The following is a 26,321-nucleotide window of genomic DNA, read 5'->3' as shown; positions in this document are numbered from 1 at the left end:
CTTTGGATCTGTTTAATTAGAGAAACATTCGAATAAGTTTAAAACACGGGCAGACAATCATATCATCATACGTTAAAGGCGAATTACTTTACATCAATGAGTTTGTTTCGTCTTATGCTCAACAAAAATAAACTGACAAAAATAATGTCTAGTAAGTTGTTCTAATAACGTGTTCACAGCCCTAAGTGATCTTTACTTCTTGTTTTTAAGCTACATTTTCTAAACGATATCCTAAACCATTTTGAAAGTTTTGTCTAACGTCGATTTATTTGGATTAGTTGAATTTTTCTAAGTAATGACAGTCAGTTATGGTAAGAATATAGAATTGTTTAGTTTATGATAGAATACGAACATGTCACTAGCTGGCCGTATCAGTACTACAAAATTCGTCTCCTACATTAGCTACAAAAACACGCCCTCTCTGAGAGAATGCTACATACTAGTTATTATACGTCTTTACGCAGGTGTGTCTGGTGTGTTTTTTTGTACATCCACTTTTACGTTTTCGTTCTGTATGTGCGAATGTTATATTACAGCAAAGCCACATCAGGCTATTTGCTACGTCCACCAAGTAGTATCGAGAATGTGATTGTAGCTATGCAAGGCCTTAGACTTACCGCTGTCTCACCAGGGAATATTTTCGTAGTAATAAAATGTTTAAGCTATTTAGCTTTCAATTTAGACCATGCATCGATTTGTTTTAAAAGTTAACTAATTAATTACAATGATCTTATAGAATATTTGTTTCCTTGAAAATGGCAGAACATTTCAGAAAATGCGAATTGTAATAACTATCATTTTTACGTTGCACTTTAAATTAAAACGTTTTCACAAACAAAATAAAAACAAGTGTTACTATATCTGGATTAAAGTGTGTTAGTGTTTAGAGCGTGACATGTTGCTGAAACCTCGAGATACTTATAGACGATTATCTTTCACGACCACGTACAATAAGTTTGTTTTTAAATAAAAAATATTCAAACTTGAAAACAACTACACTTCACGTAAATCAAGGAGAAACAAAACAGACATGTAAAGCCACTATTTTAGCAAGTTATTTAATCCAAAAATTGAAAGCAGGACAATAATGCTACGCAATCAAACTTCAGGGCTACTCCCTCCGTGGATAGGAACTTAGTTGTACAACGTGTTATTGATGAGATTCGATAATCGAGTTTTTGCTTTGTAACTAGCATTACTACATAGTTGTAATCGCCTTGACTTTTTATCTGTTACTTAGTTTAACATCTCGTAAGAACGACATGATTGGTATTTAAGCAAACGATCAAGTTCCGATAGTTAGAGTGATACGTTTTTCTACAATCCGTGGAGCTTAACTCAGTAAAATCATGAATGCAATTTAAGCCTAAATAATTGCGGATTTATTAGTTTTTGATGATTCGGTACAGCTTGGCATCATTTGTTTTATCGATTGTATCATATGCTTGTGAAGAGCTTCAATTTTGCTGTGAGCACCAAGAAAAAAGTGTTTTATCTAGTTATGAAACCACACCTGTTGTCCATACATCTTCATTCAAACACCACAGAATGACTTTCTACCCCGCATATATAAAGTCTACTTGAATACCTTTAGACTAAACACCAAATCACATTGTTGATGGGTTCCCCCTCTCACATAAAATTGGTTAACGCCCAAGCAGCTGCCTGAATGTTAAACACGCCTTAGCAACACCCAAAATTTAGAAGGATGTTCATGTCATGTTGTTCTCATAAAATGTAGACGAAATAAGCGTAGGTTAGCTATTACTGTAAACAATGTAACACGTGCATGTTAAAAGAAAAAATATTTTACTTTAACCTTGGATTTAGAACTTTACAAAACCAAAACCTCTAAAATGTGATAAATTCCGATATTCAGATTTGGTGCTATTAATTTTTCACTTTTAATTGCTGTATCCTTTAAACCCAAGCATAAATAGTCCAAAACTTTCACCCAAACGTATTTTAGTTCAACAACTTCTAAAGCGATGGTCAAAATTGACCTATTTTGATCAGGAACAATGGCTATTTTCGTTCGATATAAACTTAGACTTATATGTTTCAATACAAACAGTTAACTAGAAGCATGATATTAAGAGCAGTAACAAGAGATGTAATATTACAGCTAAGTAGAGAATAGATGAGTTTCACAAACACCTGAATCACCATCATCAATAACAATCTTAACTTTCGAATAACAAAGGAAAAAAGAAAATTTATTTTCGTTTGTATTATTATTATTTTTTTATTGTATCTAAATCTTTACCCTCCTTCCATTTATAAAACGTTCATTAATGCATATCTCATCTTGGTAACGTCGACTGCACTTATTTTACCTACTACACCTTTGCACTTTGTAGTTGGAAATGGTAGGAGGCATAGGATCGTTTTGTGATGTTTCCATTCGTTCTCTTCATGCGCTTTAAAACAAGAAAAGCGCAGAAAAACATGTGACCAGAAGTTGAAAATTACTGATCAAAAGAAAGGTCAAACAATACTAAGTTGCTAATCAGTGAAAAACAACTACGGACATCTCATTTTTATAAAACCCTCATCCAAAGCTGTAGTTTGAGCAGATTTGTAGGAAATTCAAAGTGAGTATACTCCCTCAACACGGGCTTGTATAAGGAAGAAATGTAGGAATAAATATTTGAGCAAATTTACCAAATTGTTTTTAACGAAGTTTTAAAACGCGCCTCATGAATTCTAGTAGCGTATTCTCGGAATCAGAAATACTGAACCAGAGAGTAACATAAATTAATGTAATAACTCACCATTCATGATGTGTTCTGTGATGATTACGACGTGCTTATCTCTATCTGGTCTCGTGTGCTCGTGCCAAAACCCAACTACGTGCCCCAGCTCATGTACGATGATTCCGAACTTGTCACAGTTTTTTCCAATAGAAATAGCTTGGGGTCCATTTCCTCGCTTCCCAACAAAGGAGCAACATCTACACTCAAAGAATGGTGATATATATAACTATGACTGTTGAAGCTGCTTGAAAGGTAAATTAAACTTAGAAGTAACACACATAATCTGCGAACGCTGTTACAATGAGCGCCCCTCCCCCAGTAATAGTCAGTACTATGAAAATGCATAACTTGAAACGATTAACAGTCGTGTAAGTATACATAGTGCAGCTACTTTGGGACCCCCTTGATCAAACTCTAGAAATATCCGTTTGCGAGATGTACAAAATTAACACGTTTGGGTCCTAGGCCTCGTCTAACAGTACTCAAGCCTAACTCGTATAGATATGCGTAACACGATACAGACTAATTTTATTAATACTATAATTTACTACACACAAGTGACGTTAGTAGAACTGGGCTACAGTAAAAAAGGTAAACCATTCTTGCCCAGGGTCTACGTTAGCCACTGACGGAGAACTTACCCACAAGGCCTCCTGGTGAAAAATATGTAGTGTGGATGTTCGGCAGACTTTTCTACAAATTTTATACAAGTATAGTTCTCCCAGTGTTGCATTGCCTGTTTGAAGAGGGCTCTGTGTTCACCTACGATAAAAAGTTTGAAATTTATCTAAAGGAGTTCTACCAGTTTTTGCTGAAGCTTATCTCAGAAATAGTTTATTTTCCATATTAAGGTCTTAGACCATCGATAAAATAAGTGAAACACCTAACAATTTAACCCCAGTAAAGAAAATAGTTTACAAGTTTCGTTTCAGATTGCAACAGTGAATAAACAAGTACCAGTTTTAAACAACAAAAGCCAATCTCTAATCACCTTTTATCACCCTGTCAGTCACAAATCTTTAATTCGCTGGTTTCGCCATCGAGTGTCCACATGTAGTCCTTCGACGTTCCTGTCCAGTCCTATTATTTCATTTGTCACAGCCATTATCTGCTCTCACAGGCATTTTCATCGTATGATAATGACTGACCCCTATTGTCATTACCGCCTTATAATGTACAACCCAACCTCTTCCCTTTCAGACATGTTATTTCCCCTGTTAAAATTCTTATCTCTTCTTCCCAGAAAACGAAACATTACTGATTAGTAAAGACTCGTTAAAAGAAGCGTTTCATTCTTGGTGTAATTTTACGTTTAATTTAGAATAAGAAACAATAAAGACGCAAGAAACAGAGAATATTATTTAAAAAACACTAGATTAATAGCATTTGTAAAATACCCCCCCCCCCATTAGTGAATGGATCTGGAGAAACTAAATGGTCAGTAATAAAGTTACATTGACATATTTGATCACAGTTCTATATTCTTTTAAAGTGGATTTAGATAGCGTATTTAACGTAATTTGCTTCGAAATTCTCTTGCTGTTTTCTTGTTTTTCTTTTACCGAGTTTGTTTTTTTGAATTTCTCGCAAAGTTACACGAAGGCTATCTGCGCCAGCCGTCTCTAATTTACCAGTGTAAGACTAGAGGGAAGGCAGCTAGTCGTCACCACCCATCGCCAACTTTTGGACTACTCTTTTACCAACGAATAGTGGGACTGACCGTCACATTATAACGCATTCACGGCTGAAAGGGCGAGCATATTTGGTGTGACGGGGATTCGAACCCGCGAACCTCGGATTACGAGTCCAACGCCTTAATCCACTTGGCCATGCCAGGTCTATTTTACTGAGAGACAACGTTTCGTGCTTCTTTCGTCAGCATAGAGGATAAAACTTTGTCCCGAAATGAGTGAAGATATCAAAACATTCATAGCAGACTCATATATACCTATCAATTAAACCTAACATTGCTAACAGGAAGTTGAAACTATAAAACCAAACACTGCTTTACACTATGTCTTACCGCTAAAGTTGGATTCGATTTCGTAAGGAATAACAGCAAAATCCCACAGCCGCTCTGGTCTAGCCGTAGCTGCCCTCGTGGATCGACTTCGAGCACCTAAGAGTTTTCGGTGCTGTCTAGTTCTCATAATACGACGAGAACTTCTCCAACGTCTGACATGGAAGAGAAGGATCAGTCTGAACTATAGAATGTACAGAGACAAGTTTGCGTAGTGTGTTTATAGAAAAATGTCCAACTACGGGCATTAATTTTTACCAAGTCAACCTGAACGTTACCCCTTGAGAAGTTTATTTTCAACCACAAAGTTTGGAATAACCATCTTGTTGAAATTTACATACAAAACTAACTTTAAAAAAAAATAATACAAAAGACAAAGAAACGAGTTGATCAGTGATGAATTTTAACAAAAATACAATATTTTCAGTGAATGCCCTTCCACTGTGAGTGTGACAGATGTAGCGCGAAACGTTGTATAATTTATTAATTATATACGTCGCCGATCAGCTTTAGTGGCTTGTTTAAGAAACAAACACATTGGATTATGTTATGTTCACTGCAGAGAAACGAACCCTAAATTTTAGCGTAATTAATCCGTAAACTTGTTGCTGTTTCATCGGCAAACAACTTCGTTCGTTAAACAGTTCGACATTTACCTTAAAGTTCCACTTAGGATATCGTTAGAGGATACACTTAATAAACAAGACACTATAACAAACTATAATATACAAGCAGAATGGCAGAGAGGTTTGTAAAATTAAATCCAATAATTTTTTTCAACTGATATTCAAAAGTCTAAAAACTCTAATTGCTGATCTTTTTTTTTTTTTTTTTTAATCAGCAACTGGTTTCGAAGAGGATAATTCCTTATGAAACTTCCAGTTTCGAGAGATCTGGTACATCTTGATAAAAAGAATTTCATTAACCAAATCCTCTTGTCATCCTACTCTTTATATACATCTGCAAGAACATTTTATTCATCATCCATGAACTGAACTACAGTTACTATAATATTCTCAAGGCCCCCAAAAACAATCAAATTTATTAGAGGACAACCATGTTATACCTTGAATACACTGTCCCTCTACCGAGAAGTCACCAACAACGTACCCACCGGGAAGCGCGTGCGTGCGTGTTTTTATAGTAAAGCCACATAGGACTACCTGCTAAGTCCACTGAGGGGAATCGAACACCTTCTTTTAGTGTTGTAAATCCGAAGACTTGAAGACTTACCGCTGACCCAGCGGAGGATAGCTCATGTGAACTATTGATAAGCAAAGAAAATTGAGTTTCAGATAAAATTGTGATGTTTTATAATGTAAAGAATTTTTGTATATACGATTGACTTGCTTTGAACACATTCTTTTAAAAAGAATAGATTATGTGCTGTCCATTTATTGTTCGAATTTATCGCCAACATTTCACAGATAACAACCCCAATAGAATCCCAGCCCAGCTATTTACGATTTACAACGGAGGACTAAAACTTGGAAAATCGGAATGCACACCTTGGATGCATCATCTGTATATGAAGCGTTATAAAACTTAACATGTTTAACATTCTTTACGAATATCCACCTATAGGTCTAAGAATAGAAGAAATAACCGACGCTATAAGCTCGTCTGTAATTGCTAACAAATTCCCCATGTTGTTTTTTCCTAACATTCCCAACGAAGACTTTGGTTTCTTTATAGTATCCGCCAAAAAACAACCAATTTCACGACTATCTTCATGAACTTTTGTTATTCTGTTATCAGTTTATGAACACGGATTAAGTACCTAATCATACCAACTTGTTGGTTTACAATACGAAAACTATATTCACCATAGACACGAAATCATTCGGCACCTTTTAGATATAAATAAGGAAGTGGTAACACCTAAATGTGTTTTAAATCAGATTCTTACTCTCTCTTCCCACATATACATTACATGTTGATTAGATGAATTAGTCCTAACAGTAACGGCCTTCATTTATTATTGAAAACTATTAGACTCGTGGAGTCCCTACAACGACAGAACGATAGTCAAACTTATGTAAACCTCTATGTAACACACCAGAAACCTTATGCTCTAATTTACCGTCAGTACATCGACATTAGAGCAATAGAAACTTTTGTTTTAGACAGTTTCAAAAAATTCTAAGTAGTTTCTGTCACTCGCTCTAAAATTCAGATGTGTATTATCTGACGAATTATTACATAGTACTTTTCTTTAAAATTAACATTTTTATACAAATGTGTCACAGGAAACAGATTTACAATATATACACACGGCGATGGCAATGTTTATGTAATTGTGTTTGTAATTAAGTACAAAACTATACAATGGGCTATCTGTAGTCTGCCCACCACGGCTATCAAAACCTGTGTTCTAGCATTGTAAGTTTGCAGACTTATCGCTCTGCCACTGTGGGGAAGGGGGTTACTATATAAAACTAAAACGTACGTAACAGTTAAAAAGTTTGTTTGAGGTTAAGCAAAAACTACACAATGGATTATCTGTTTTGCCCACCACAGGTTTCTAGCGTTAAGTCCGCAGACATACCGCTATGCCACTGAGTGAGACATGAAAAAAGTTATCCAAAACTGTTGTTCCACTGAAGCTAAAACATATCTTTACAACCAACGGCCGAATACTGCACAACGTAACCGTATTACTCTTGTACTGTTTCTGTCATATCAACAAGGTCGTGGATGATGTAGTTAGCATATCAACATTATTTCCAATGAACAAAGTGTTGAAAACACTTTTCAAACGTTTCATTTATCTAATCAATTTATGTAAAAGTTACTTTATATAAAAAAGAAAAAACTAACCAGAATGACATTTCCATCAATATCTTCAACTAGTCTTGTAGACTTTAATAAAACCAATTTTCTACAATTGTCTAACAATCTTTCTTTCCAGCTGTATGAAAATGCTGCTAGTATTTCTCTTAAATTCTTTATACGATCAAAAATGGCAATTACGATATTGTTTGTCCTACTTCCTGCTGTATATGCATCCGGCTTCTGGATTAACACACATTTACTGCTGTATATGCATCCAGCTTTTGGATTAACATGCAAATTCCTTTCTAATGTAATTATCAACAATTATAATTTACTCTATTTTAACCGCTTCAAGATTGCTGTTTAACGTTATTTTGGCTAGAAATCAAATGGTGACGATAAATCCTAACATAGTAACTGTATACTTTCTAAAATGAAGGATGTACAAATTGCATCAGATGACAATAGGTTTGCACGTCTTTAAAATTCCATTTAAACCTTTCTCCATGTTTTTAGAACATTTCGCTTATGTTCAATCATGATAGCAATTAAATAACGCAGAGACAGAGGGAGCTCCTCTGTGAAGTAAGTTTTCTTTAAATGAAACGCGCGTGTTTTACAACAGAGTTAATAAAAACCACCCAATCTGTCAGGCCTTGACGAGATTCCTGTATCACACCAAGAATGGCTTCTCAGTACCTCTGGATTAATATATAAGACTCAGGATTAGTGAATAGATATTGATCCAATTGCTGGTGCTCATTATCTTATTAGTGTTGACACTAAAAGTGTTAAAATTCTCCGCGAGAAATATAAGTTTGTGAAATTTTATTCTCCATTGTTGTTTTGCTTGTTATTCAGCAAACTGTACAATAAACACCTCTATTCATTTACTCTTCTTGTTTCAAGGATTTATGATAATTTTAATATTACCGTTGTTATTGTTTGTTGTCATGCTACATAGAGTTAACTGTGCTCTGCCCACCACCGGTACCGAAACCCAGTTTCTAGCGGTATAAGGCCGCAAGCATACCATTTTGGGGCATTCGTGATCTTATAGTTGCCCTAAAATTGCAACAATAAGCCCATGTTTATAAGAATATTTAAGAAATGTGCGTCATTAATGCCATAAATTTATTGTTCTGTATTATTAAACAAGTCGTTTAAGATAACGTTTCTTTTTCTCTAATCGCCAAAATTCTAAAGTTGTGTGTGCGTGTGTTTTCTTATAGCAAAGACACATTGGGCTATCTGCCGAGTCCACCGAGGGGAATTTAACCCGTGATTTTAGCATTGTAAATCCAAAAACTTACGGCTGTACCAGCGGAGAACAGTACTGAAAGAAAGAAACATGAAGCTCAAGCAGTGTCCTTTGATTTGTCTGTCACTTGTCCGTGTTAGACCGGTTTAAGGCAGTTCCGACACTTGCGAGTTAACCTACGTGGAAGGATGTAGCACCAACGCATAACTGAAACTATAAAATAAAATACCAGTTCCGAGTGTTTTTCTGTTTTGTTTTAAATATCCTTTGTCAGGAGTACAGCAGAGAAATGAAATTTCTCAACACTGGTCTATGAGGCAAATCGAATTAAGAAAACTTAATGGCGAAAGCAAAGTATAATTTTTTAATAAAACATCAGCCCAAATTACATCTGCAATACATAGTGGCGACTGACAATTCGTCTAATGCCTGAGACTCAAACCGACCTGTTAGAGTACGATAGACAGTAGTGGTTCGGGTGCTGTTTTATATTAAAAATTCGTGACTGGTAGATTGGACTTCGAGTTTCTTTCTCACTTAAATGTTGAATTTAGGTGACAAGAGAGAAGGTTTTTGTTAACTTCTTGGACTACCAAAAACGAGTGATTAGGGCGCTTGAGTCGAATTTGAGGGTGTGGGTTCGAATCACCGTTCCACCAGACAGGTTCGCCCTTTCAGGCGTGGGGGCGTTATGTGTAGTCACTCCCAATATTTGTTAATACAAAAATAACCTAGGAGTTAGCGATGGGTGGTAATGATGACCCGCTTTTCTTCTAGTCTTTTAGTGCTAAATTAGGGACGACTAGCACAGATAGCCCTCGTGTATCTTCGCGCAGAATTCAAAACAAACAAACCTAGAAACGAAGTCGCGTTACTCTACAAATAAAAACAAATCTGAAATTTTCCTATCACTATTATACAGGACTATCATACGCATCATCTGCCCAATATTTACTGTAATTAAATACGAGCAAAACAAAATGGAATGGTTAACGCTTAATACGCCGTTCACTCTAATAACACGTAGATGTATTTTCATTAGTTAACAATAATGGCACGTAATTATTTTTTGATACATTTTAAAAGAAAGTTGTTTTTTATCAATCAGCCAAGAATTATCTTTGTGCCCCTCAACCTAATCTTTGAGCCACCTGGAAGAACAAGTCAGACGTTAGCTTAAATTTGCAAATTTTGCAGACGTTAAAGTTTATCAGAAAAGTAGTTTAAGAACTAATGCAAGGACAAGAAGCTACTTTAAGTTCTCTTCATAAGTTTGGTTATAACAAAGTTCTATACCTATGTTCCGAATAAAGGTGAACTATTTAACTCAAATTCATTTTAAAACATTTATTAAGCAATCGTAAGTCTTCACGAGCAACACGTTGATAGAGTTTATTTGAAAATCAATATATTTTATTGAAGATTCAATATCTTATATATATTTAGCTACTAAGTATTTCTACTGTGATCCACAGGAATGGCCAATAGTCAGCAACTTAGTAATTGAACTTTATGCATGATTTATATCACAGAAGCTCTGCCTCTATAGTAGGTCACAGATTAATTGTTTATCGATAAATTATGATCAACTTTGGATCAATTCTATATAACATTATAAGTGGCATAAGGCAATTAAGTAACCACATAAAAAAAACAACTAAAATCTATAAACATTTGACTATATTCATTTGTCAGTTGGTGACCCCCAATCTTTAACGATATTTTCAGTCACAAGTTCGATAATATCATATTATATCATATTAAGCGCAGCAGCTTAGAAGAATTAAGTGTGATAAACACCATAAACAAACATCACCAGCGAACCCGTAGACCTATGACCCACATTTACAGGACCTCTATAATGCTATTATACTTTTACCTGCTATTTTGCAATTTTAAATATTTCCACCACAATCCAAGTTTAATTTTTTAACCAATTTACAAGCGATAATTAGTAGTCCTACTTATTTACGTGCTCTAACGTAAACCAATGCCAGATTTGAAGTCAGTTTTAGAATTCCCGTCAGACTGTTTTCACAAAACACCCAGAATCATTATGAAGTTGAAAATTATTTTTGTGCAAGGCTCGGGACCGAGACGATGCATTTGACAAGACTTAGAAGTTGGAGAGTACAGCAGTTTAGAAGAAATTTTAAGAAACTTGCTAGGTTTTACAAGGCGTGTGATGAAAATGTTTAGCTTGTGCAAACCTTGGGACCAAGTAGATTCGTTTCATACTACTAAAAGGTCGTTGGAGCCAGCCCCTTATGAAGAGTTACGTGACATACAGTCATGTGAAAAAATTAGGGCACCTTATGAAGGCCTGTGTATTTTTGTAACATTTTTGGATATATAGATATTTAATCTCAATTTTAACAATACTGAAAGATTATAGGAATATAACTAAACAATAAAAACTGAAAAAAAGACTAAGATCTTCTGTAAATGTAATTCTACAAAAATGCATATTCTAACTGAGGAAAAAGTTGGGACATCCTACCCCCTAATAGCTGGTGTTGCCCCGTTTGGCTAAAATAACTGCAGTGAGACGCTTCTTGTAGCCATCTACGAGTCTCTGACATCGGTCTGAAGAAAGTTTGCCCAACTCCTAAATGCAGAATTCTGTCAGCTGTGAGATGTTTGAGGGGTTACTTGCATGTACAACCCGTTTCAAGTCACCCCACAGTATCTCAATGGGATTAAGATCTGGGCTTTAACTCGGCCATTCCATTTCTTAGTTTTCAGCCAGTCCTTGGTGGATTTACTGGTATGTTTTGGGTCATTGTCGTGTTGCAGGGTCCAGTTCCGCTTCAGCTTAATTTTCTAACAGATGGTCTCACATGTTCCTCAAGCACCCTCTAATACACAGGAGAATTCATGGTAGATTCTATGATTGTGAGCTGTCCAGGTCCTGCTGCAGCAAAGCAGTCCCAAACCATGACACTACCACCACCATGCTTCACAGTTGGTATGAGGTTCTTATCCTGGAATGCTGTATTTGGTTTACGCCAAACATGTCCTCTGTTCTGGTGTTCAAATAATTCAATTTTGGACTCATCTGTCCAAAAAACATTCCAGAAGTTCTGGTCTTTGTCTATATTCTCTCTGGCAAACTTCAGTCTAGCCTTGATATTTATCTTAGAGAGCAAAGGTTTCCTCCTTGCACACCTCCCATGCAAGTTAAACTGATGCAGTCTCTTTCTGATTGTAGAAACATGCACTTTCCACATCAACAGTATCCAGAACCTGCTGTAGGTCCCGTGATAACATGTTAGGGTTTTTGGAGACCTCTTTTAGCATCTTGCGGTCTGCTCTCGAGGCGAACTTGCTTGGACGATCAGACCTGGATATGTTGACAGTTGTTTTGAAAGCCCTTCACTTGACTTTTTTCCGGACAGTGCAATGGCAGATTTCAAAATATTTTGAGATTTTTTTAAATCCCTTACCAGACTCATAAGCTGCTACCGTTTTCTTTCTGAAGGTCTCAAACAGTTCATTTGCTCTCACCATGGTGCTCACTCTCACTTCAACAGTCAAGAGCACACCCAACTAAAAGTCTGAGGTTTAAATAGAGCAAGCCTCATTCAAAATGCTGAGTAAGGATCTTCTAATCATGTGCACCTGGTGTGATACGCCTGTGTGTGAGTGGGCCATTTTAAGTGGGAATAAATGTGGGGTGTCCTAACTTTTTCCTCAGTTAGAATATGCATTTTTGTAGAATTACATTTACAGAAGATCTTGAAAAGTCTTTTCTTCAGTTTTAATTGTTTAGTTATATTCCTATAGTCTCTCAGTATTGTTAAAATTGGGATTAAATATTTATATATCCGAAAATTTTATAAAAATGCACAGGCTTTCATCGGGTGTTCTAATTTTTTCACATCACTGTACATCGAATTTGTTTCTATAGGTTATAAAGTTTAAATATTATAAATTAATAATACTGATGAAATATTGTTTAAGTAAAACTTTTTTTTCCTTATGGTCTGTTTGATAGTGATATTTACTGTTATAAAGGCCAAATAATTGTGAAAGAATAACAAATTAAGGTACTGAAGATCGAAACTAACTATATATATAAAAAAATAATTCACTTCCTTCAGTTTGTTTGTCTGTCAAATTTCTCGATCAAACGTGCAAATGTCATATCGTTAAGGCCTTTGATTGAATAGATTGGTTTGAATATTGGTTTTTCTATCAGGTTATCCCTTAAGTAATGTCCGATTTTAGGTTCAGAAAAAAGATAAAGGATTTCAAATGCTTTTAAAATGTTATTTAATCAATAATGTATATTCCATTATTATTAATTATTCCCTGCCAATGATTCACAAGCTTCTGAATGCCACTTCTATAAAATTCTTGGGGTTTGGAGGAAAAAATGTAGACAGGGTAGTTTTTACATCTTCATTTGTTCCAAGCTCTTTTCCATCAAGATAGTTCTGCAAACTTCAGAAGAGAGGATAATTAGATGAAGCAAGGTCTGGAGAATAAGGAGGATGTGGAAGTTTTTCCCAGTCTAGCTCTTAAATCATTGCAGATATGATACTTGCTGTATGGGGCCGTGTATTATCCTGGTGTAACACAACACCTTTACGATTGATCAAAGTAGGCCTCTTCTTTCAGTGCAACATTTAGGCACTCTAACTGTTAACAATAGAATTCTGATGCAATCGTTCACTGAGTGGCAACAACTTAAAGTGGATCACACCAACAATTTTGGTTCATTTTAGGCTGTGCTTTAGCCAGTTTACCTGCATTGAACCATTGTCTGCGGCGCTTAACATTTTTATAACATCCATTTTTCATCTCCAGTAATTAACCTGACCAAAAAAAAAAGTGAGTTAAGGTCACGAGAGTGCAGAGAAGTGCAAATTTTCACTCTTGCTCTAAGGTTGGCTTCTGTTAAATCATGGGAGACCCATTTTCCAAGTTTTGACACCTTTCCAAGCTGTTGCAGATGACAATGAACTATTGAATAGGTTGAATTAAGCTTCTGTGCTAATTCAATTCTTGCAACAAATTTTGTATCAAGTGCATCTAGCAGAAAGTCATCATTAAACTCAACAGGACGACATGAACGTAGCGCATCACTTAAGCTGTAGTCACCTGATCTGACTTTCTGAAACCATCTTCAACATTTTCTTTCATTGCAAGACTCCACACCATAAACACTTTAAATGTTTTGTGTAATTTATTCTGCACTATTGCCTTTTAAACTCGTAAAGCATTACATGTTTAAATGTGCTCCTCAGACATCCATTTTCATAAGGGTTTATTTGATTAATGATCTGAAATACTGGAGTTGGGTTAGTTTCTTTTATTTGTCTGAACATTTTTTATACACGTCCTACTACATATTTTAGTCATTAAAGCCTTCTACAAAGACAGAAATGATGATGCACTTTCTGTATTAAGTTTTCGGAGATTACTTATGGGATGACCCGGTATTTGGAATCAGGTTGTCTGTTTCTTGCTTAGAGAAACTTCTTAATGGAGACGAGTATGCTACAGTAGACACAATGTAGTTTGTTTGTTTGCTTTTGCAATATATATTACATGAACAACATTTAATTCAAGTGTAATATTTGAAAAAGAACATTACACTAAATACAGCTACTTTGGGCTTCCTCGATGTTAAAAATAAACATATACAGGTCATTCAAAACCATATGCTTATTTTGTGAACACGTATTCAGACGTTTCTGATTAATTAGCTAAATTTGCCTCTATTACAACTTTACCTTTTCTGCAAAATAATTTGGTTTCGATTCGTTTCATAAACTGTTATAAAACACCTTGTAGTTGCATTTTTTTTTCTTTACTGTGGATCTTATTCTTCGTTTTTGTTTAAACTTGTAAAACCTGCTGTACTCTGAATACTAATAACTGTATCATACTCTGTACAGTATTACAAGTACCATTACTATATGTTATTGTTTACTGTACATGTAGTTTTATTAAAAGTTATGTTCACGAAGCATTGCTTCTCTGATCACGTAAACATTTTCAAATACACCAGTTTAATAACTTAAATATAAAGACCAGTACGTTTCCTACTTTGTATTCGAACAATAATCAGTACTAAATGCCCGAAATCAATTAACTGGTTAATGTGTAGGCACTATACCATACCTTTGAAAACTATCTTTTCGTAGAGTACGAAAAGATTTATGTCTTATACGCACATTTCTGTTCGTTCTTCGCGAGGACTGAGAAGGTCCCGGGCTTTGGTAGGTCTTCAGGTCAGGTAAGTTAGTTTCAGTAGTTTCTTTCACGTGAAACTCTTGTTTCATCTTCTCATTTTGCTTTCGTTTCCTTTCTTCAGCGAGTTCGTAATTATACTTTCCATTCTCAAACCTGCCAAGAGCTATATCTCCTACAAATTCATCTGATAAAAAAAAATGGATTACGTCAGACTAAATAAGGTAAACTAAAACAAAAAACGACCACGTGATTTATCTATGCTGAAACCTGTATTCAGAAATTATTGGTCAAAGGAACGTTTTCACTCACTTTAGTACCCAAAATTATGTCCTATATGTCGCAATGAAAACATGCAACCAACTACTTCCTGTAACGTCCATGAAAACTGGAGGCCTTATTATTATTTATTATAAATTAATAATCAGGCTTTTGCACATTAAACAAATTATTATCGGTTATAGAATTACCAGTTACAATTCATTATCAAGTATGTTAATATTAATTACATTACAACATTACAATGAATTTCTTATATATATATCCATTTCATGAAAAATACAAAACTTCATATGAAATAGCTGGTAAAGAATGATAAATTATCATTAGAGAGAATAATAAAGTTAGTTTTAAGATTCATGATTGATCAGCTTAACTAACTAGAAAGGAATGGAAGAGACTTAGTGCTTTCTTCAACCTGCTACATACCAAAAGTTAAGCCTTGTTGAAAATTAAAATGGTTAATAGTATACGTATTCATTAGAGAATCTACCAACCAGTTACTGTAGTAGATTTTAAAACTACTGAAATAAGAACGATTACACAAAATTCATATGTTAGGTTGACACCGTTTGTGACGAAATAAACGCTATAAGAATAGAAGTTCAATCTCAGAAAACATGGTTTGTGTGCAAACATCTCAAAAAACTCCGGTTCACAAATAAAACCATCAACCATCACAGATTAAAGTCCTTAATTACCACAGGTTCGAATACACATAGTTATTTTTCTGAAATTCATTCTGCTTTGTCTCCTAACTGTCCTACACAAGTTAATACACAAATACAACCTACTCACGTTTACGAGTTTAATAATTTTATCCATAAGCTTTTTATATGTGAAAATGTTGGTCACGATTTTCAAAAGATAAATTCTCTACTGTTTTATCCAATGAATATGGATTTCACTCTGCTTTGCTCTTCTGGAAACTAGATTTTTTGTCAACGTAGTTTTACCCAACAAACTAAAACGGGTGTGAAACAAAACCCTTCAGTTCTAAAGTATATTTCTACGAAATTTATTGTTACCATAGAAATGAACAGAAATAGGAAAGAAAGTTATTACAAGTTTCATTTGATTCTAACCTAGTAGATAAGTCAAATAAAACACGATTTCTCATAATTAATATACATTCTATTGAATTGTTTTGACTCCAAAGATGAGACTTGTATCTAACTAGAACTCACGCTAACTATAGTAAATATGGTATAACTACAGTAAACAATAACACTAAAATGCGAGATTTCTGAATTAATTAATTAAACAAGGTGGTTCTGCGCACACTTTAACAGATCTGCAATACAGATAAAATGGAAATCTAATTATCCAAATTAAGAACAAGTTAACACCTTCCACATTCCCAAAATGTTCAGGGAAGAATCGGGTGTAAAAAAAATTAACAATAAAATTTTAAATCGTAACCTGTTACAATCGGAATGAAATATTTACAAAAAGAAAAATATATTTGGAGAAATATGAAGCAACATAAAATATTCAAAAATTAAAAATTCGAATAGATTTTAGACAAACTTGAATACATTATCTTGTTGAAGTTGAAAATGTAAACTCCATATTTAACACATTGGTTCCCACACGTAACACCGATAGGTTGTGATAGTCTTCCAGTAAGACTCACAAAACCCACCGATGAGTCGTGCTCAGTTTTCTTTTTAAAGGGTAACTTAGTGGCCGGGACGCAGCAGCTACATATAGTCTTCCTAAAAACAATTGTAAAATGACTGATTGGACCATGGAAAGTATAGGCAAAATAGGCTTGGGAGCCAACCTATTAAAAGGTCACACTAAAATCCAAGTCAGTAACGTATTTTCTCCATCATATACACACACACGTACGAAGTGTTATTTAGGAGAAAATACAATCTTTTGGGTTTGTTAGGTGAGAATAAGCCAGTCGAACACACGTTTAAAACATTTGAAAACTTTTGTATAGGAATACTAATGATTGTAAAAGGGTTGTTTTGTTTTTCTTGAACATAAAAGATTTGGTAATATGTTTGTTTATTTGGCTATTAGTACGCGATCACAAGTTTCGTTTTCACATATTATGTTGATAATTATAAAAACATGCTTCACGAATTCCAAATTAACCAATATGAAGTAGTTATTCCGCGGACTAAACATTTAATTGCAAGTCTATTTGTTTGTTCATTGGATTTCAGTCTTCGCAATGCCTGATTTTTAGTAGCGCCATTACATAAGATTAGTAAACACTGAACTCCACGGTCCGTAGAACTTGTTACATCCTTACACATAGATCAGTAATAACATGATAAAGGTATACTGAAGGCTGTGCATTTTTGAAACAGTTATTAACTAAAGATTTAGTTACAAAAAGTTACTCTGTGGTAAAGGGTGAAACATCAACCAGTTTATTATATCAGTGTATTGCACGTTAATAAAATTGGGCGATGGCTGACAACTTTTTGTAGTTAACATCGGCGACATTAAGCAGTCTCGAGAAGCACTGATCAAAAACTATGTATCCCGATTGTCAGGTTCCCTTCCAGCAAGTTTGTGTACAAATATATACATGAAACTGTTGTTGATAGCTTTCATGTGTATGCAACACTCGCATATGCAACCCATTAACTTGCATTCGTGTGTGGGTAGATGTCTGTTCAATACACACACACTTAAGAAAGGTCGCGCATTATACTAATATAATAATAAGCAGACAAAGAAGGATTTATAAGCATGATAAAACTATGTTGGAACACACATGGTTCGACAGAACATTGGCCTGTTTTCTTCAGGTTTGTTCCACCATAAATCACTTCATTGTACTTATAAATCGTTGTTTACATACATAATTATCGTTAATATAATACATACTAAAAACAAATACTGTTCACTACAAGGGAATATTCTAATAATAAAACAAATGTGACGTAGTTACTGGTATATACCTTCAATTATCCTTGTACAAGTGTCCTAGTTTCTGGTCTACTTTTCAGCTTTCTTCAAAAGAACTACAGAAACATGATTTAACAACCTCCAAGTTTTAATATAAAATCCTATATCGATGCAATTTTTCTTTTTAAGATAAATTTAGACGTTTCAGTAGAGAAAAGAAAAATTCACAAATAAAATAATCTTTAAATACTTAAACTAATTATAGCATGCATTAATAAAAAAGACTTCCTGCAGTAGCCTGGTTTACATATTTATCGTCTAATGTACTCTTTAAATTTTTTGTAAAATCATATTGCATTGAAAGAAGCTTCAAAATGATTCAGTAAAATGAGTTGTTTTTAATTCTTCCATGAAAATTCCATAGACTGAAAAGCAACAACTGGTAGGGTATACACGATAAAAGATTTGGAGACAGTCAGCTGTCTGCAGTTAACGAAGTGTAATAAGTGTGGAACGTTTTGGGCTTGAGCACCCACATCTCGCTCTCCTAATTTCTATTCCTTTGATTATTTTATTATCTAATTATTCTTTCATGCGATACTGACAAACAGAAGTTAAGACTGATAGACGATGTGTACCCATCGCAAAGTGGGTCCTACCTTCCCCCATTTACCTCCAAAATCTAAGGTACATTTTGTATCTCACATTACAGCCTATATTCTGGGGATCCTTTCTATTGGTGCAGCGTTCTTTTATTTTTGTTTAAAGTCAATGGATATATAGTCTGGAGTGTCTTTACTCAAATCACAAATAACGTATGTATTTGAATATTAAATAACACTTAAATGTTATTTCGTTCAACAGACATAACGGACGAAATATTTATAAATGGATGCTCTTATTAACGAAAAACGTATTTTGGCCAAAAAGTAAAAGTTTACAGAACCGACACAAAAGAAGTTTTATTATATAAATATGGTGTAAACAGAAGGAAAATTTCCACAGACAAAGTTTTAAAATATATCAGAATTCACTTTCTCAATTGGAATTTATTAAACACTGTTGCTGGGTGGTTGCGTTAACAATGATATATAACAGTCAATTTTCGGTTGTCATATTTCTTAGAAATCATTAACGAAAGAAGGGACAATGCGTTAAAATATGTTACCCGTGCTGTATCTGACATATCCAGTGTCGACGAGATCTTTCGCCTAATATTAAGGCTTAGAGCAACTGAGACACGACAAACATAGTGATCCAGATGCTGTAATATCAGTCGTCAGTTCAAAATCTGTTACGGTGCAAGTCAGATTAAGCAAGTGGATCGCAATTATCAACTTTATTTCCATTTGTTCATGAATGTTAGTTTCATAATATGACATTTTTATTATTAATAAACAAGCTTTTAGATAACAACTACAATATATGAGGTTTGAAGGTAAAAAAGCATTTTATAATAAAACATTTCCATTTTTAAATACGTTTCTGAAGTACAAACTAACACTGACAACAATACGTTATAGACCTGATTGTAGGGTCTAATCTCAGTATGTTTTAAACTATCAGGGTTACGCTGTTTTATAAATTTAACTCATTAATACAAGAAAATTGTATATTAGTAAGGATGAAAGTTGTGCTAAATTCTTCGACTAATTTCAGTATGTCAACAGTTTATTATAACTCCATGTTTTCAAAATTATGACATTTCTATTCTGCTGATACGTTTACACAATCCGAAACTAAATGGCTTGACTCTTTACTTCTGGTGCAATGGTATAACTTGAACTGTCAAAAGATGATCTCCGTATGCGAAGCTAAACGAAAGCACAAATAGTGCTATATTGTAGTAACTAGGTTATGATGTTCTTCATATTCACAGATCTCACTGAGAGGAATTTTTAAATGTCAAAATAGTTTTCTTTAAAAAGGCTACACAGCTATAAAACAAATACAAATTGATGGGAAAAAGTAGTTCAGGTTAAAAAATCAAAATTAAGGCTTAGAAGCTAATGATAAACCTTCAATTAAGATTTCTAGTAGAAACATGGAGAATGTTAGAAAAAATAATCCAAGGAACATTAAAAGAAAAATGAGAATAATATGAACAATACGGGTCTAAAAAAGTATACAATATTTTAACTTAAATACCCTTAAAAATAATACACGCCGCCATTTTGCATTGTATTTATACAATAAGACGAAGAAAGTGATACTTTCATGATAGTTGCCATTATACAGGTGCGTCTCAGGAAACTCACGCGAAATTCGTTATTTAATCCAACATTCAGTTAAATCGCAAAATTTTATTAATCGAACATTTAAACCAAGAAACGATAACATTGTTTATTTCTTAAAATATTAATAAAGTACACTCACACACACACTTTGAATTCATTAGAGATAAATGAAACTGAAGTTTTAATTAATAAAAATTGAAAAAAAACTAACCTGATTTACATGGATCGAGATAGATATCATTGGACACTTTATGGGGAAGTTTGTATTCAACAGTCTCTCTATGGTGTAAGTATGTGCAAAAGCGTCCTGACATAAAAACACACATGAAACCACAACGAGAAAGAAGAAATTAACTATTTGCCCACGTAGGAACCGTTCTATCACATTTAATGTCCTACGATAAACAAATCTAGTGCAGTCTAATTCCGTCATATTTTGCCTTGCTGACTTCCACTAACTTTGACCTGACACTGACCAACCTAAGATCACAACTCCATGGAGGTTGAACCTAATAAGCAAGAAAAAAATAGTATTATTGAAAACTACATTTTTATTAAAGTAATAATAAATCCACTGGTGCTAAAGAACCACAACCTAGTTTTCCCATCATGTAATTTGCACTCTTGAGGAAGATAAATTAAGAAAATTATTTATATTGAAAAGTGGATTTCAAACATTATACCCAGTTCACAGGTTTTTTATACCTTAAGGAATCATCTGGGCAATGATTAAAACACCGACACACAATTACCAAGCTCTCAACATGTAGAGTATTGAATTACGGGGTTAACTGTTCTTAAAAAATACAAAATAAGCCATTGTTACACTAATCTATTACATTGTTACACTAATCTATTACATTGTTACATTAAGCCATTGTTACACTAAGTTAAAATTATTAAGCACATTTAGCGTTGGATTATGTGCTTAATAGCTCCTTACTAAGAGCTCATGTAACTTTCAAATCCTCAATTTATTTGACGAAGTACACCTACTAGCTGTGCAAGACTAGAAGGAAGGCAACTAGTCATCATCATTCACCGCCAATTCTTGGGCTACTCTTTTTCCAACGGATAGTGGGATTGACCGTACATTATAACACCCCCACGGCTGAAAGGGCGAGCAAGTTTGGCGCGACGGGGATGCGAACTCGCGACCCTCAGATTACGAGTCGCACGCCTTAACTCATCTGGCCATAACGGGCCAGTTACTTTCTTAATCATATTTAAGTTATTTTTCAAACAATTTAATCAAATAAATAACTATCGTACGATAAACTGAAAATCGCATACAATCCTGGTTATTCAGAGTGAAGATTTTTACGGAAATCCTAGGTTGAAAAATAGTTCAAGTGTAAACCATATAAATAAACAAGAGACAATACATTCAACGGGACCTGGCATGGCCTAGCGCGTTAAGGCGTGTGCTTCGTAATCTGAGGGTTCGCGCCCGAGTCGCGTCAAACATGTTCGCCCTCCCAGCCGTGGGGGCGTTATAATGTGACGGTCAATCCCACTTTTCGTTGGTAAAAGAGTGACCCAAGAGTTGGCGGTGGGTGGTGATGACTAGCTGCCTTCCCTCTAGTCTTACACTGCTAAATTAGGGACGGCTAACACATAGCTCTCGAGTAGCTTTGTGCGAAATCCCAAAACAATACATTCAACGCTTTTTTCACATATTTTCTTACAATTTTACTGTAATAAGTAGTGCATGTTACATAAAAATCTAAGAAAAACGAGCAAATCAGTTAAACATATTTAAACATGTGTTTTTATAGACGTAACAACCACGTCAGTAAGAGGGCGTGATGGTTGAAGGAATTTTTCTGGGGGCCCCGTACCCAAAAGGTCCCTGTATATATATATATATATATATAAACACGAAAGAAACTGACTGAAAAGAGGAGGCACATATTCCAACCCTTCCACGTGGCCCATTTCAGCTCTCAGTAGCCGTGGTACCCAACACACACGTATTAAAAACTTAGACATTATCAAGATAACATGGCATTAAAAAATGTCATTTGAATGTTTAATAAAATTTTACCAACTTTTATGGTGTTGACCGGAAAAGAAACGTTTTATTCTAATTCCGCAATTTGTTGAAATATTTGTTTTGATCCTTTCACACGTTGCATTATCGAAACACGAACAAAATTCACGCGGCAGAAAAAGAGCACAAGAATACGTAAATGATAAATAGCTCGTGTATGTATGTATGTATGTATGTATGTATGTATGTACGTACGTACGAGAGACAGAAAGAAAACGTAATGTACACAATTTATACGATAGTCCTAAAAACATCAACACAGCAAGGAACGCGTGATTACATCTTCTAATGTAAACACGTTCGCGTCCGTTAACACTACGCAGAAGACGAAAATTTGTTTTGTAGGGGCAAGGAACGTTACACATGAAAAAAGTTACTTGTGCAACCAAACTAACCAGTTTTAGTCGAAATACCAATAAGGCCTTCAAATTTATTTTTTTAAGTTAATTCATAATGCAAAGTTAACGTAAAAAAATACTGTGCGACTAAACTTTTTATACACAAACGTTTAAGTTATAAATCAGTTTAAACCATAATCACCATAAAGGGTAATCAAATTCGTAAATTGGGGCGTTTCCAGTTTTATCTTTATAGTGATTTTTTACTTATTTTATACTCATGTAGATCTTGTTCTGATAAATATTTTGCTGACGGACCCATGAAATTTCAACAAATATTCATTTGATTCTCTGTGAGAAAATTTAAAGCTATTACTTTGTCCAGTTTATTTGGATCATTACAAATAAAATTCCAGCTCTGTTATCAGTCTTTCATCACCACCTTACTTTGAACACAATTAATTTATTTATTTTTACTTCTGGTTTATTTATTTGTCCACCATTTATTTATTTATATATCAAGAACACCGGCTGACCATTGTTAAGATCAAGCGATCAAATACTTATGTTTCTTTTTACCCAAATTACGAGTTCTCTAATTGTAGTTGTTTTACCCAGTGTAAAGTTGTTACCATACGTATATTTTGTTTATCTGATATCCAGCAAGTTATTTATTTATGCTAACAAAATACTTCTCTTAATTACGATGTTTTCTGGACTATTGTACATTTTGATAAAGGAGACGCGAGTTTGTAAGTTTTCTCAGATTACTCACACCCAAAAGATAGTCTAGTTCTCATCTTCGAAACTAGGAATGGACGGACGTAAATTAGTCATTTCACAAAATAAAGTGTAATAAATAGCTTGTTTATAACAGAGAAACCCAAATAAATGAAGTATTTCTAAATGACTATATATTTACTTGAGGCTACGTAATCACATTTTACAACAGTGACCTATGGTCAGAGATGCTTTCCGTTTCCAAATTAATTGTATGTTACAGAACAAAAATCCGACTATGTTAAAGACACGACGACAACCCATTTTTAGCTTCTTTTTACAAATTTACATTAACCCATCTTCCACACTCGACCTCATATTATCAACCCCAAGGAGAAGATGTGGGATTTCGTTATGTTTTACTCTGTGGAACAATGAAGAAGATTGCTAGTAGATAAAAATCTTCTAGTACCCTCAATTTAAATAAGGAAAAACTTTTGGTATGCCCCGAGTAAACGCCATATTACACCAAAGGTTTGTTGTGAGAGAATTCCCCATATCTTAATAGTATGGTTATCCGATTGGTTTGGATAATATATGCCTATCTCACTACCAGTGTAATTAAATTTTACAAACTTTGACTGATTCGATTTTATTTTTGGATTAAAACTTAAAAAGAATGTATATATATATATATATATATATTTCTGTAAGAATCAAACAGGTAGAAATAAACCCAAAATTAATAGAAAATATTAAACAGATGATTGGTAGGTCTTTATTAATATAACCAATCATAAATCCATATTCACAAAGGATCTAGCCAGTAATGTAAATAAGACATAAGCAGACCCCAGCAGAAGTAAAGATGCAATTCGGATCTCAGAATGGCCCCTAATTATTAAATGATGCATTAGCGTGAATATGAACTTCAGATATGAAATCTCAGTACTCATGATATAAAGGATGTCGGCCTCACTGTTCGATTATAAAGAAAGACCAGTTGGGAACAAAGTCAATGGACTATATTTCGTTGCGAGTCGTTATACATCCACGTTAGATTAATGCGCCTGCAATTTGACATCCTATGACAAAAATTGCCGAACTTCACATGCCTTACGTTTTACCATTAATGACAACACTTCAGCAAACTTACATACAAACTTTATTTCTCTCTGAAGTTTCAGTTTTAAGTTCTCTAAGACTCTGCGGAAATTACGTCCCACGTTAATAATCGTGCTTGCGAAGGGGAAATAGTCTACTAGCCACGAGATAAACTCGTGCTGTTACATGGACAAATATTTATCATTAAACTTTGTTCTGTTCTTTAGCCTTTGTGCCGTTACAGAAATTTGCAAGTTGTTTAGATATATATATATCTAGTTTCGTATTAAAAATATTAAGTGATTTATTTGATTTTATGTGCGAATCCACTTTGTAGTTATAAAATCCTTTATGGTGCTAATACATTATCCTACATCACTGATCTACTTGATTTTAAAAAAATGTTTTAAGAATAAAAATGTTTTTCCTAAACGTTAAGGTAGCCACTCAATATGCTTTTCTGTTATCACGCAACTAGCCTGAGTTGTGTTGATAGTGTCAGTAACAAACACATACTCTACTTCCATTCTTAGTAACTTGTCCTTTAAAGCAACAAATGATCTCAAATTAGAATTCAAACATTTTTTTTTATGTTGCTAAAGAGGATGATATATCACGACAAACGTTTTGTTCCCCTTTTGAGAAAGTCCCAAGACTGCTATTTTACGACATATTATCATAGATGTATGTGTAGTCAAATTTTACTATAGTTTAGTCCTCATACTCGGTCACACGCGAATTACTACGTTCTAATAAGACCATTTAGCAACATTCTCAACTTTTATTTCAAATAAATAACGTTTCCGTTAAGATAAGCACAGTACTAACTGTAACACTTTGAAACGTGAAGGTTCTAACACACGTGGCGATGGAAAATCTCAATAAGTACTATCACTATACGGCAGAGGTATCGCTAGCTACTGCCACCAGGGCTGGTATCCCGAATCCCTTGAAAAACCAGAATAGAAAACCACGATTGACATTATAACGAAACGCCAAAATTTCCCGCGTCTACGAGTCCCAGAGCCGTATCTTTTATCAATCACTCAGCGAAACTTCCGATATTTAATCACTCATGAAAAAACAGAAAGTTAGGAATGTGAAAAAAAACAAGGTTTCTAACATAAATTTCAACTTATTAATCAGAATTTCACCGATAAGACTTCCTAACAAACGTAAAGTTGACAATATATTAATAAATTTAAAAACAAGACATTCATTGATAAGTCACCTGAAACAAGGCCGATCTGGTGCAAGTGGCGACCTAACAAGTTTCCTTAAGACGTGCACCAACAACTTCGACGGTGTTTACCTACAACCCTCGGATCAATCTCCTAATAATACCGCCACGCTGTTTTAAATGGCGGCGCTTTAACGCCGTTAGCAGTAAACGTAAGACAGCACCATCTGAGGAAATGGATCCACCTACACACAACCAACCGGAGAAACTAGCCGCAGGCCTGGGAGAGTCAAGACAAAAACCACTCCTGAGCATGCGCATATTGCGTGAGTTTTAGTGAATGACAGAAGGGTCATGGCCTCAGGCCCAACTCTCATAGAAGATGAGAAAAAAACAAGTCAGCGGCAGGGCTAAGCGTAAAAATATTCTTTATTTTTGTCACTAAGTCGGAAGTACACCAACTAGAAGTTGAATATCAAATCTATCAGAATAAATTTCGTATTTCAATCAGTTTTTTTTTCCC

General features: G+C 34.5%; 1 protein-coding gene across 1 annotated transcript in view; it reads right to left on the bottom strand.

The window, feature by feature from the left end:
* LOC143255930 (tolloid-like protein 1) overlaps positions 1-26,071 on the bottom strand; it is a 103,170-nt gene extending 77,099 nt beyond the window's left edge. Inside the window, exons 1-6 of the mRNA XM_076512366.1 lie at positions 25,850-26,071; positions 20,615-20,912; positions 14,945-15,200; positions 4,780-4,931; positions 3,398-3,518; positions 2,775-2,953 (exon numbers count right to left, since the gene is read on the bottom strand). Coding sequence (XP_076368481.1) covers positions 2,775-2,953; positions 3,398-3,518; positions 4,780-4,931; positions 14,945-15,200; positions 20,615-20,729 — 823 coding nt within the window. The 5' untranslated portion in view covers positions 20,730-20,912; positions 25,850-26,071. The remainder of the gene's footprint in view (positions 1-2,774; positions 2,954-3,397; positions 3,519-4,779; positions 4,932-14,944; positions 15,201-20,614; positions 20,913-25,849) is intronic.
* Positions 26,072-26,321: the final 250 nt, after the last annotated feature.

This window comes from Tachypleus tridentatus, chromosome 7, assembly GCF_004210375.1.
Source record: "Tachypleus tridentatus isolate NWPU-2018 chromosome 7, ASM421037v1, whole genome shotgun sequence".
Classification (NCBI taxonomy): domain Eukaryota; kingdom Metazoa; phylum Arthropoda; class Merostomata; order Xiphosura; family Limulidae; genus Tachypleus; species Tachypleus tridentatus.
The sequence above is the reverse complement of the archived record's forward strand: the minus strand, read 5'-3'. Positions and strand labels throughout refer to the sequence as shown.